General features: G+C 44.7%; 1 protein-coding gene across 1 annotated transcript in view; it reads right to left on the reverse strand.

Annotated features, from left to right (window-relative positions):
- bltp3a (bridge-like lipid transfer protein family member 3A) overlaps window positions 1-10,346 on the reverse strand; it is a 40,096-nt gene extending 29,750 nt beyond the window's left edge. The window contains exon 1 of the mRNA XM_060938590.1: window positions 10,061-10,346. Within this exon, the coding sequence (XP_060794573.1) occupies window positions 10,061-10,104 (44 nt within the window). The 5' untranslated portion in view covers window positions 10,105-10,346. The remainder of the gene's footprint in view (window positions 1-10,060) is intronic.
- Window positions 10,347-12,370: the final 2,024 nt, after the last annotated feature.

Here is a 12,370-nt window from a genome sequence, read left to right on the forward strand (position 1 = left end):
CAAGAAGAAAATGAAGAAAGGAAGGGAAAAAGGGAGGGAGAAAGAGAGAGAGGAAGGAAGGTGGGGAGGAAGAGGGGGAGTGAGGGATTAAGAGAGGATGGAAGGAAGAGAGGAAGAGGGGAAGTGATGGAGGGAGGGAGGGAAGGAGGAAGGAAGAAAGAGAAAGAAAAGATGGGAAGGGAGAATGGAGTCAGGTAGGGAAAAAGAAAAAAGAGGAAGAAAAAATAAGGAGAGAGGAAGGAAAGAAAAGAAGAACGGGAGAAAGGAGGAATGGAGGAAGAAGGAAGGGAAGATGGAAGGAAGGAGTGTTGAAGGAAGACGAGGGGGAACAAGGAAGGAATGGAGGAAGGAAGAAAAGTAGGGATGGAGGAAGAAAGGGAATGAGACAAAGCTTTAGTCATGGAGAGACCAGAACACGCTGATGCCACGGCATGTTTCAGTCCAAACACAAATGTTTTCATTCGTCTTTTTCCCCTCGTTATTATTATAAACAAGGTGAACGCTGGGGTGTTTAGGGCCGGACTCAGTAACCTTCTCCTCAATGGCTTCGTCTCATCACCATCAGCCCCTCACTGCCTTCCTCTCTAAACAGCCGACCCCTGGGGCAGTTGGACAGACGTTGAGATTCTCACAATCACTGCATTTCTCTCTCTCTCTCTCTCTCTCTCTCTCTCACAAACACACCTCCTTCACACGGACGTGCGTTTCATTCCTGCTCTCAGTGCGCCCTAATGAACACATAACACAAGTGTGTATCGGATCAGATCGTTCACCAGCGTGACCTTGGTTTCCTTCACACGCTGTACATCTGCTCGCTAGCTCACCTCCCAAAATAACTGGACAAGGTGGAGGTGAAGAACGGCACAACACTTCAGCACCGTTATCTCACTTCCACCACACACACTCACAGGCCACAATAATACAATCGTTGCTACGGTTACGTTGGAGAGCACGAGCCTTTCCATCTTGTTGTCATTACACAGTCTCAGCACTGATTTAGAGTTATAACTGACCAGACTAGCTTTGCTGTTATAGGAAAACAATCAACAATGGAGTGGTGTAAGCCCATCATGAAGTGTTTTACTGCTCTTATGCCACAGCAATACGTCAACGATTCATTTTATTAACAAACAACATCATGCTTTTTACCCGTTTACAGTTACAACACTGTGGAATATCCATAAGACCAGTTCTCTCCTACATTATAGGCGCTATAAATGTCCTTTCCACCCATCACCAACCTCTGCGTTTTCCTTTCCTGAAAGCAGTAAAAAATTAGATTTTTTGTATCATGTTAAACAAATACACAAACCCATCTTTCCTGGTCCAAACCACTGAAACTGGAGACTCCGTCCATAATTTGTAAGTACAACCTCGATTCCAAAAAAGTTGGGACAAAGTACAAATTGTAAATAAAAACGGAATGCAATGATGTGGAAGTTTCAAAATTCCATATTTTATTCAGAATAGAACATAGATGACATATCAAATGTTTAAACTGAGAAAATGTATCACTTAAAGAGAAAAATTAGGTGATTTTAAATTTCATGACAACAACACATCTCAAAAAAGTTGGGACAAGGCCATGTTTCCCACTGTGAGACATCCCCTTTTCTCTTTACAACAGTCTGTAAACGTCTGGGGACTGAGGAGACAAGTTGCTCAAGTTTAGGGATAGGAATGTTAACCCATTCTTGTCTAATGTAGGATTCTAGTTGCTCAACTGTCTTAGGCCTTTTTTGTCATATCTTCTGTTTTATGATGCGCCAAATGTTTTCTATGGGTGAAAGATCTGGACTGCAGGCTGGCCAGTTCAGTACCCGGACCCTTCTTCTACGCAGCCATGATGCTGTAATTGATGCAGTATGTGGTTTGGCATTGTCATGTTGGAAAATGCAAGGTCTTCCCTGAAAGAGACGTCGTCTGGATGGGAGCATGTGTTGCTCTAGAACCTGGATATACCTTTCAGCATTGATGGTGTCTTTCCAGATGTGTAAGCTGCCCATGCCACACACACTAATGCAACCCCATACCATCAGAGATGCAGGCTTCTGAACTGAGCGCTGATAACAACTTGGGTCGTCCTTCTCCTCTTTAGTCCGAATGACACGGCGTCCCTGATTTCCATAAAGAACTTCACATTTTGATTCGTCTGACCACAGAACAGTTTTCCACTTTGCCACAGTCCATTTTAAATGAGCCTTGGCCCAGAGAAGACGTCTGCGCTTCTGGATCATGTTTAGATACGGCTTCTTCTTTGAACTATAGAGTTTTAGCTGGCAACGGCGGATGGCACGGTGAATTGTGTTCACAGATAATGTTCTCTGGAAATATTCCTGAGCCCATTTTGTGATTTCCAATACAGAAGCATGCCTGTATGTGATGCAGTGTCGTCTAAGGGCCCGAAGATCACGGGCACCCAGTATGGTTTTCCGGCCTTGACCCTTACGCACAGAGATTCTTCCAGATTCTCTGAGTCTTTTGATGATATTATGCACTGTAGATGATGATATGTTCAAACTCTTTGCAATTTTACACTGTCGAACTCCTTTCTGATATTGCTCCACTATTTGTCGGCGCAGAATTAGGGGGATTGGTGATCCTCTTCCCATCTTTACTTCTGAGAGCCGCTGCCACTCCAATATGCTCTTTTTATACCCAGTCATGTTAATGACCTATTGCCAATTGACCTAATGAGTTGCAATTTGGTCCTCCAGCTGTTCCAGCAGATTCAATATTCAAGAAGAAGAGGGACGTGTATGGCAGAGTGATTAATACGACCTGGCACAGTGAGCGGTGGATGGTGGCAGTGGAAGTACTTGCCTTGGACAGACAGCAGTGGACGAGCCTGGTGTGCGGTCGCGATGGAGAGGTCGTTCAAGGACGACAGCAACAGAGATGATTCTGGAGCGCGCCACAAAAAACAAAACAAAACTGTTCCTTTTTTGTACCTTTAACTTTTCCAGCCTCTTATTGCCCCTGTCCCAACTTTTTTGAGATGTGTTGCTGTCATGAAATTTCAAATGAGCCAATATTTGGCATGAAATTTCAAAATGTTTCACTTTCGACATTTGATATGTTGTCTGTGTTCTATGGTGAATACAATATCAGTTTTTGAGATTTGTAAATTATTGCATTTCGTTTTTATTTACAATTTGTACTTTCTCCCAACTTTTTTGGAATCGGGGTTGTAGATATTTCCTTCCGGCGGCACGGTGGTGTAGTGGTTAGCGCTGTCGCCTCACAGCAAGAAGGTCCAGGTTCGAGCCCCATGGCCGGCGAGGGCCTTTCTGTGCGGAGTTTGCATGTTCTCCCCGTGTCCGCGTGGGTTTCCTCCGGGTGCTCCGGTTTCCCCCACAGTCCAAAGACATGCAGGTTAGGTTAACTGGTGACTCTAAATTGAGCGTAGGTGTGAATGTGAGTGTGAATGGTTGTCTGTGTCTATGTGTCAGCCCTGTGATGACCTGGCGACTTGTCCAGGGTGAACCCCGCCTTTCGCCCGTAGTCAGCTGGGATAGGCTCCAGCTTGCCTGCGACCCTGTAGAAGGATAAAGCGGCTAGAGATAATGAGATGAGATGAGATGAGAATCTTTTGGAAAGCCTTCGCAGAAGAATGGAGGATATAAAAACAGGAGATCTGGAATGGGAAAGTCAGGTGTGCACAAATGTTTAGCCAAGTAGTGCATTTCATGGTTCCTTTCTACTCGTCATCCTCGATTCTTTCTCCTTCACATATGGAGTGCTGATCTAGTTGGAAGCCATGTGTATCGTGTGATTATCATTTCGCCTCACACTCAGCATGTGTTTGCTTAAACAGCCACTCAGTGGGTGGAAAAGCACATGCTGTGGTGTGTAATCGTGGCCGACTCGCTGCCAAAACCCAAATCTGTACAGACTCGGTTTGTTCCCGCATCTTTATCCGAGATCTTGCAGCATCGCTCAGTGACACTGGAGTAAACAAGAGAAGACAAATATATTAAACAAATCAAGCTTAGAGGTTACAGAACTGTGCCTTTTACAGATTGTGGTGTTAATCTGTTGGCTGTTCCTGTGTTTTCATGATTCCTGTGAGAAGTCAGCAGCCGCATAAAGGGACCAAAAGGTCGCCGATTTGATTCTCAGAACCAGCAGGAATGGCTGAAGTGCCCTTGAGCAAGGCACCTAACCCCCAACTGCTCCCCAGGCTGCTCTGGGTGCGTTGTACATCGCTCTGGATAAAGAGCGTTCCATCCTCATGACAGTCAAGTTTCACTCTTAGCTCCTATACGTGAATGACCTTCTTTCTTCACTCACCATTTTCCAGCAAGGTCATTTTAACACGGACTCCAACGGACTCAAACTCCCAGCTACGTGATGTTGAGTTATGGCTCAGCTAGTTCGCGATCTACGAGATGACTGATGGAGTAAAGTGCTAAAGTGCCACTGCATTGCTCTCCATAAACAGAGATGACATGAGGACTCATTCTCACTGGCGCCACAATCAGCAAGTAGGTAATTTAGGAATTTTTGAACTAAATGGACCAACATGTTGATGAAAGAACTTAAAAAAAGCCTCAGAATTTCAATATGAAATCAAGCTTCGACATCACTCAAGATGAAACGCACTCAAGTGGATTTTTGTCCCTTTAACAGACACTTTAGAATAATAGAGAAACACCTCGAGAAGAACAAACGCCCGTCCTGCTGTTACATTGACCTTTGATCTGGTCTCAGAGAAAGGCCTCTGGAAGGTAATGAAATTCTTTGGAGATTCTTCCAAGTGCATAAACCTACTACAGGAACCTTATGAGCCTTCTAGTGCAGTTCAAGTAAATGGAGGATTGACAGATTTATTTAAATGACATTGTATTGATTGCAGACAGTGAAGAAAACCTCCAGACTTCGATGGATGCAGTCCATAAACAAAGCTCGAACTTTGGACTTCAAATCAATAAAACGAAAACTGAAGGGCAAGTCATCAGTGAAGAACCTCAGCAGGTAAACATCAGTATCAGTGGGGAACAACTCACTCAAGTTGAGAAGTTCACCAATCCAGGAGGAACAATCTGCATTGGAAAAGTGTTAGGAGCCTTCCAATCTCTCAATAAAATTTGGTCCTCCAAAGATGTATGTTGCTCAACAAAAATAGAGCTGGACAAAACACTAGTGCTATCTCAGCCTGCTGGATGGTGCAGAAACATGGATGCTATAAAAAGGTAGATGAAAACAGACTACATACTTTTCAGAAAACTCATGGGGGTGAACAGACTTGACAGAATATGAAATTTCACTCTAAGAAAATCCCTGAATATTGAAAAGACAGTTATTGATAGATTGGCTAAGAAAAGACTGAGATATTTTGGACACATCAACCGGATTCTACCAACTAGGTACCCGAAAATAGTGATGCTTGGCAGTATACATGGCAACCGGCTTAGAGAAAGACCGGCAAAGAAGTAGATGGACTGTGCCACCAGAAACCTTGACTCCCTTACCCAAGCCAACTCAAGATAGGAAGCTCTGGAAAGCCATCGTGAAGTGGAAGCCATCACACATCCCAGCGATGGTCTGGATGGCTTAGTCAAGTCAAGTCAAATCAATAGCCAGTTTGGATGACGAACTCTTTCTCATATGTTCCATTACGTTGCTGATTGAGGGACATTTGCTGTATCTGCCACAGCTTTTGTTTTTATTCATATAATTAATGACAAGATGTTTCATTTGCCTTACTGAAAGAACATGAAACACTGACCAGTTAACATCCATCCATCCATCTTCTACCACTTATCTGACCTGGGGTGCAGGGGTAAGGGGAAAGAGCCTAAGGGTCCGGTGCAATGTGGACTGGGCAGCAGTACCAGGCAGGTACCTTGGTGGTCCTATCCCTGGCTCTTGGAATATGATCTCCCTCCACAGGATGTCTGGGCTCAGCCTTAGAGATCGGATGAGGAGCTCAGACAATCGGGAGGAGCTCAAAATACAGCCGCTGTTCCTTCACATCAAAAAAGAACCAGCTGAGATGGTTCAGGTATCTGTCTACGATGCCTCTCGGATGCCTCCTGGGGAGGTATTTCAGGCATGTCCAACCAGGAGGAGATCCCAGGACATGCTGGAGAGATTATATTTCTCAGCTGTCCTGGGAAGGTCCTGGTATCCCCCCAGAAGAACTGGAGGAGGTGGCTGACGAGGGGGAGGTTTGGGCATCACTTCTGAGACTGCTGCCCCCACAACCCATGACAAAAGTCAAAGTTCCTCCCGCGCCAGGATCTGGTCTTCCCAGACAGTTTCCTGTCCCAGTACTAACCAGCTCTTGAGGTGCATGGGTGTGGCACCAATCTTTGTTTCAGTAGCCCTCGGCCTCTCGCCTATTATATAGCTGGGGTTACAGTGGGGGGCGGGTCCTCTGGTAACCGCGAGAGTTTGACTCCCCACTTGCATCTGTATTGCAGCGCCTCACCAGATGGCAGTAGATACCATTTTTACTATGGTCTTTGGTATGATAATGACCTGTGACCTTTAACATTAACATACATAATTATCACTTAAATCTTAACATCTACTGTAGACGTCCAGCGCTCGAAACTAACGGTGTCCCGATGTCCCGGGGACCATAAAAAATGTCATCGGGACACAAAATTATCATATCTGGGACAATCCCGGGACAATGGAAAAAAAATAGATCTAGAAAAAAAGTTCTACATTAATATTATTTACAAAGCCGTAACACATACGTAGACATTCACCTAATTTGTCAATTTTAATTTTAAAACGTTAACAGCGAAAAATACATAGTAGCTACACTTTCGATGCACCTGCATCTGTAGGCTACAGAGCAGCGCATTCTGTTCTAGAATCTTCGGCCGGAGTCCGCATTATATGGACTTGGAATGGAATTGCTACCGCACACGCTGCGCCGACTCCTGCCAGAACAAAAATGCTGAAGTGGTTGAAGCGGACCGACCGCGGGGAAGAAACTGAAAGCCCAGACATAACGTCTCCGGGACCTTCAGGATCCAAAGTGTCATCGCCTGGTCTGCAGGCAACGCTAGCAACTGAATGAACTTAATGAACACTGTTAGACACGTTATAAAATACAACAGGAATGATGTGGATGATATTGACGGAAGATACCGTTCAACAGAATAAGTGAGTTTTCTTGGTGTCTTTCTAGTTCAGAAAGTTTAGTCAGTCAGCAGCACAACTAGGCTCGGACCTGGCACTATGCTGATGGTGCTAACATTTGCACCCACGTTTCGGCAGCGAAAGTTCATAAAATGGATAACGGAAAGTTCATAAAAATGGGAAAGTTCATAAAAATGGATAACGGTAATGGATAACGGAAAGTTCATAAAAATGGATAACGGTCTCATCTCATTATCTGTAGCCGCTTTATCCTGTTCTACAGGGTCGCAGGCAAGCTGGATCCTATCCCAGCTGACTACGGGCGAAAGGCGGGGTACAGCCTGGACAAGTCGCCAGGTCATCACAGGGCTATGGATAACGGTAATGGTGAAAATGATAAGTTGGCCTTATAAGTGCCAACTGATATTCAAGGTATAAGTAGATGAAATGAACATAAAAGGGGTCTTATTTTCAACTAAAGTGTACTGCAGATGTAGGGAGTTGAACCATTTTCTGAATGAGCTAGTTGGCCCCTTTAAATAAACGGGTATCTATTCATACAGTGAGATCGCCAAAGTTTAATAAACTGAAAATGCAATAACTGTAATTTTGAAGTAGATGATGTATAGGACATGTGTCGCTTGTGTCTTGTGACTTACTGTAAAAATGATATAAAGGGTTCAAAATCGCATAGTTACAAATATAATAGTAACTTCATATGATAATATTAACCACTGGTTATTTCAGAGAGGAAAAAAAATGGGGACACTATTGCTTCCATTCGGGACAATACAACACAGAATTCGGGACCACTGGGGGACACAAAGAAAAAAAGTTAATTTCGAGCCCTGTAGACGTCACACTTAAAATTGACGGCCACAATGGCTTATTGTTACTGACACGCCCCCAACTCCAACTAAAAGTCAGAGCTCATAGCAAAATAGAAGTTCCAGAGTTGTAATTACAATGCTGTAGTGCATTTCCAGTGCCTTCACATTGTAATTACAATGTTTTTAAGAAGCACCTGAAGTAAGGAAGAAGATATGAAACACCATGTTGTCATACAAAAATAATCCATGCATGGGATGGGGGGGTGGGGGTGAGGGTTTTGATACAGCACAACGTGCAAGCTGAGAGCCGCTACACATCAAACTGCAGTTTATAGTTAGACTTAAAGTTGTAGAATGTCAGAGAAACAAGTTAGCTCCTGTTCTCAGTTATGGTATAGCTGCAATAAAGTAATCCCCTCACCAGCCCCGCCTCTGGAACAGCTGGAACTACTGTCCGAGCTGAACACTTTCTGTCCAATCAGATTTGAGAATTAAAAGCGACGGTTTATGTATGGACAGTAACACACACACACACACACCCGTCAGAGTGGGACACAACCCTTACCCTCTCCTGGCATAAACCAACACAACAGGACCAGAATCACTAAAAACATCATAAATATTGCAGTGTAAACATGTTTCCGGTGTTTCAGAGAGGAATTTTCCTTTCAAATGCAGTGAATCATTATAAACCTGTAGGACTGACACGCTACAGGGAGATTTTACTCAATTTATAATAAAACTAGAAAAGCACTCGGAGAGCGCAGACCTCCACCAAGAATCCTTTAAAAAAATCCGGGATCCAGAAGGTGATCCGGATCACCGCCAAAATGTAATGGATTGTTACTTGTGCCCAGTCACACCTCTGGAAAAAATTTCAGAGCAATCCGTTCATTACTTTTTCCGTAATGTTGCTAACAGACAAACAAACCAACGCTACTGAAAACAACCTCCTTGGTGGAGGTAAATATTAATAAGGACACATTCATTCATGAGTTAAAGAGAACACCTTCACTCACTCACTCACTCACTCACTCACTCACTCTTTCACTTACTCAGTCCTTCACTCACTCAGTCCTTCACTCACTTACTCCTTCACTCAGTCCTTCACTCACTCACTCAGTCACTCACTCACTCACTCACTCACTCACTCACTCAGTCCTTCACTCCTTCACTCACTCACTCAGTCCTTCACTCACTCACTCCTTCACTCACTCACTCACTCAGTCCTTCACTCACTCCTTCACTCACTCAGTCCTTCACTCAGTCCTTCACTCACTCACTCACTCACTCACTCAGTCCTTCACTCCTTCACTCACTCACTCTTTCACTCACTCACTCACTCAGTCCTTCACTCCTTCACTCACTCACTCAGTCCTTCACTCCTTCACTCACTCACTCAGTCCTTCACTCACTCACTCACTCACTCACTCACTCCTTCACTCACTCACTCACTCACTCACTCACTCAGTCCTTCACTCCTTCACTCACTCACTCACTCAGTCCTTCACTCACTCACTCCTTCACTCACTCACTCACTCACTCACTCACTCAGTCCTTCACTCAGTCCTTCACTCACTCACTCTTTCACTCACTCAGTCCTTCACTCACTCACTCTTTCACTCACTCAGTCCTTCACTCACTCACTCTTCCACTCACTCAGTCCTTCACTCACTCACTCTTTCACTCACTCAGTCCTTCACTCACTCCTTCACTCGCTCACTCCTTCACTCACTCACTCCTTCACTCACTCACTCCTTCACTCACTCACTCTTTCACTCACTCAGTCCTTCACTCACTCAGTCCTTCACTCACTCCTTCACTCGCTCACTCCTTCACTCACTCACTCCTTCACTCACTCACTCTTTCACTCACTCACTCCTTCACTCACTCCTTCACTCGCTCACTCCTTCACTCACTCACTCCTTCACTCACTCACTCCTTCACTCACTCACTCCTTCACTCGCTCACTCCTTCACTCACTCACTCACTCCTTCAGCTGATCTTTAAAGCTAATAAAATTAGAGACTCAGTAAAATGTCTCAGCTTTTCCAGCACAGTGACGCTGATGATCGAACAGATGACTGAGTCCTGTTTTATTCTCTCTCTCTCTCTCTCCTGGTTATTACCTGGATAAATGTTTGAGGATTTGTTTTTTAATAATCCCAGCCATCTTTTCTTCCCCTCACTGCAGTCCAGTCCGGCTTCAGGAGAAAATCTACAAACTCACTGTCTTTTCTCTCTAATCCGCATATTCCACAGAACCGGCGACATTACACTGCATTACATTACACTGCATTACACTACATTACACTATAGACTAGGCTAAGCTAAGCTAAGCTCGGAGTGCAGCATGTTGAGCGCTGATCACTAAACGGTCACGGCGCCGGTGTTACACACAACTCTGTTCACCACACAACTGTGTACCCGGAAATGCCCAAAGGTGCGCGTGCGTATGAAACGTCATCATCGTCGTCATCATCATCATTATTATTATTATTATTATTATTGTTGTTGTTGTTGTTAGGAGTAGTCGTACTGCTATTATTATTATTATTATTATTATTGTTGTTGTTGTTGTTAGGAGTAGTCGTACTGCTATTATTATTATTATTATTATTATTATTGTTGTTGTTGTTGTTGTTGTTAGGAGTAGTAGTACTGCTATTATTATTATTATTATTATTGTTAGGAGTAGTAGTACTGCTATTATAATTATTATTATTATTGTTGTTGTTGTTAGGAGTAGTAGTACTGCTATTATTTTATTATTATTATTATTATTATTATTATTGTTGTTGTTGTTGTTGTTAGGAGTAGTAGTACTGCTATTTATTATTATTATTATTATTATTATTATTATTATTATTATCTCTCATTATCTGTAGCCGCTTTATCCTGTTCTACAGGGTCGCAGGCGAGCTGGAGCCTATCCCAGCTGACTACGGGCGAAAGGCGGGGTACACCCTGGACAAGTCGCCAGGTCATCACAGGGCTGACACATAGACACAGACAACCATTCACACTCACATTCACACCTACGCTCAATTTAGAGTCACCAGTTAACCTAACCTGCATGTCTTTGGACTGTGGGGGAAACCGGAGCACCCGGAGGAAACCCACGCGGACACGGGGAGAACATGCAAACTCCATCCTCTAAATATTGTACATTTTACAAATAAAAAACCCAAACTATTTCCAGTAAAGCATATTAATTAAAAATAATCCAGAATCATTAATAAACAAACAGATAGAACAAACAGATTTATCAAACTTTATTTCTTTAACAAAAGATGTGAAAGTTTCTAACAAGTAAAGAGGAAAGCTTGGTGGCAGAGGGGAGGGAAGTTTTGTGGGAGTTGAGTGGAAGTTGAGTGGAATGGTGGAGAGAGAAGCAGGAGCGTGGACAACGATAACAAACACGGGAGGTTTGAAAGTAAACTACTGTACAGTAAATGTAAAGTGGACAATGGCAGAGGAATCAGATGGCAGTAATATAAGAGATCATTATGATGAAATCATCACCAAAACCCCTTATGGATAACAATCAATCAAGGACCGTGACGTCGCCCGGTATGGCACAGCTGGGACCCCACCCTGGAGCCAGGCCCAGGGTTGGGGCTCATATGTGAGCGCTTGGTGGCCAGGCCTTTGCCCACGGGGTCTGGCTGGGCTCAGCCCGAAGCGGTGATGTGGGCCCAACCTCCTGTGGGTTCACCACCCACAGAGGTAGCCGTAGGGGATTGGTGCAGTGTGGATCGGGTGGCAGTCGAAGGCAGGGGCCTCGACGACCTGATCCCTGAACACCGAACACAGCGGCTAACTGTTGGGACATGGAATGTCACTTCGCTGGGGGGGGGGGGGGGGAGCCTGAGCTTGTGCGGAAGGTTGAGAGGTACTGGCTAGAGATAGTCGGGCTCACCTCTACGCACAGCTTGGGCTCCGGAACCCAGCTCCTCGAGAGGGGCTGGACTCTCCACTTCTCTGGAGTCACCCATGGTGAATGGTGGTGGGCTTGCTTATAGCTCCCCAGCTCAGCAGCCATGTGTTGGAGTTTACCCGAGTGAACGAGAGGGTCGCCTCTCTGCGCCTTCGGATTGCTGTTGTTTGTGCCTACGGGCCGAATAGCAGTATAAAGTATCCAGCCTTCTTGGAGTCCCTGGGAGGGGTACTGAGAGGTGCTCAAACTGGGGACTCCATTGTTCTACTGGGGGACTTCAACGCTCATGTGGGCGACAACAGTGATACCTGGAGGGGCGTGATTGGGAGGAACGGCCTCCCCGATCTGAACCCGAGTGGTGTTTTGTTATTGGACTTCTGTGCTAGTCATGATTTGTCCATAACGAACACCATGTTTGAGGATGGGGTGTCCATAAGTGCACGTGGCACCAGGACACCTTAGGTCGGAGGTCGATGATCGACTTTGTTGTCGTTTCATC

The sequence above is a fragment of the Neoarius graeffei genome, chromosome 13, assembly GCF_027579695.1.
Source record: "Neoarius graeffei isolate fNeoGra1 chromosome 13, fNeoGra1.pri, whole genome shotgun sequence".
Taxonomy (NCBI): Eukaryota; Metazoa; Chordata; class Actinopteri; order Siluriformes; family Ariidae; genus Neoarius; species Neoarius graeffei.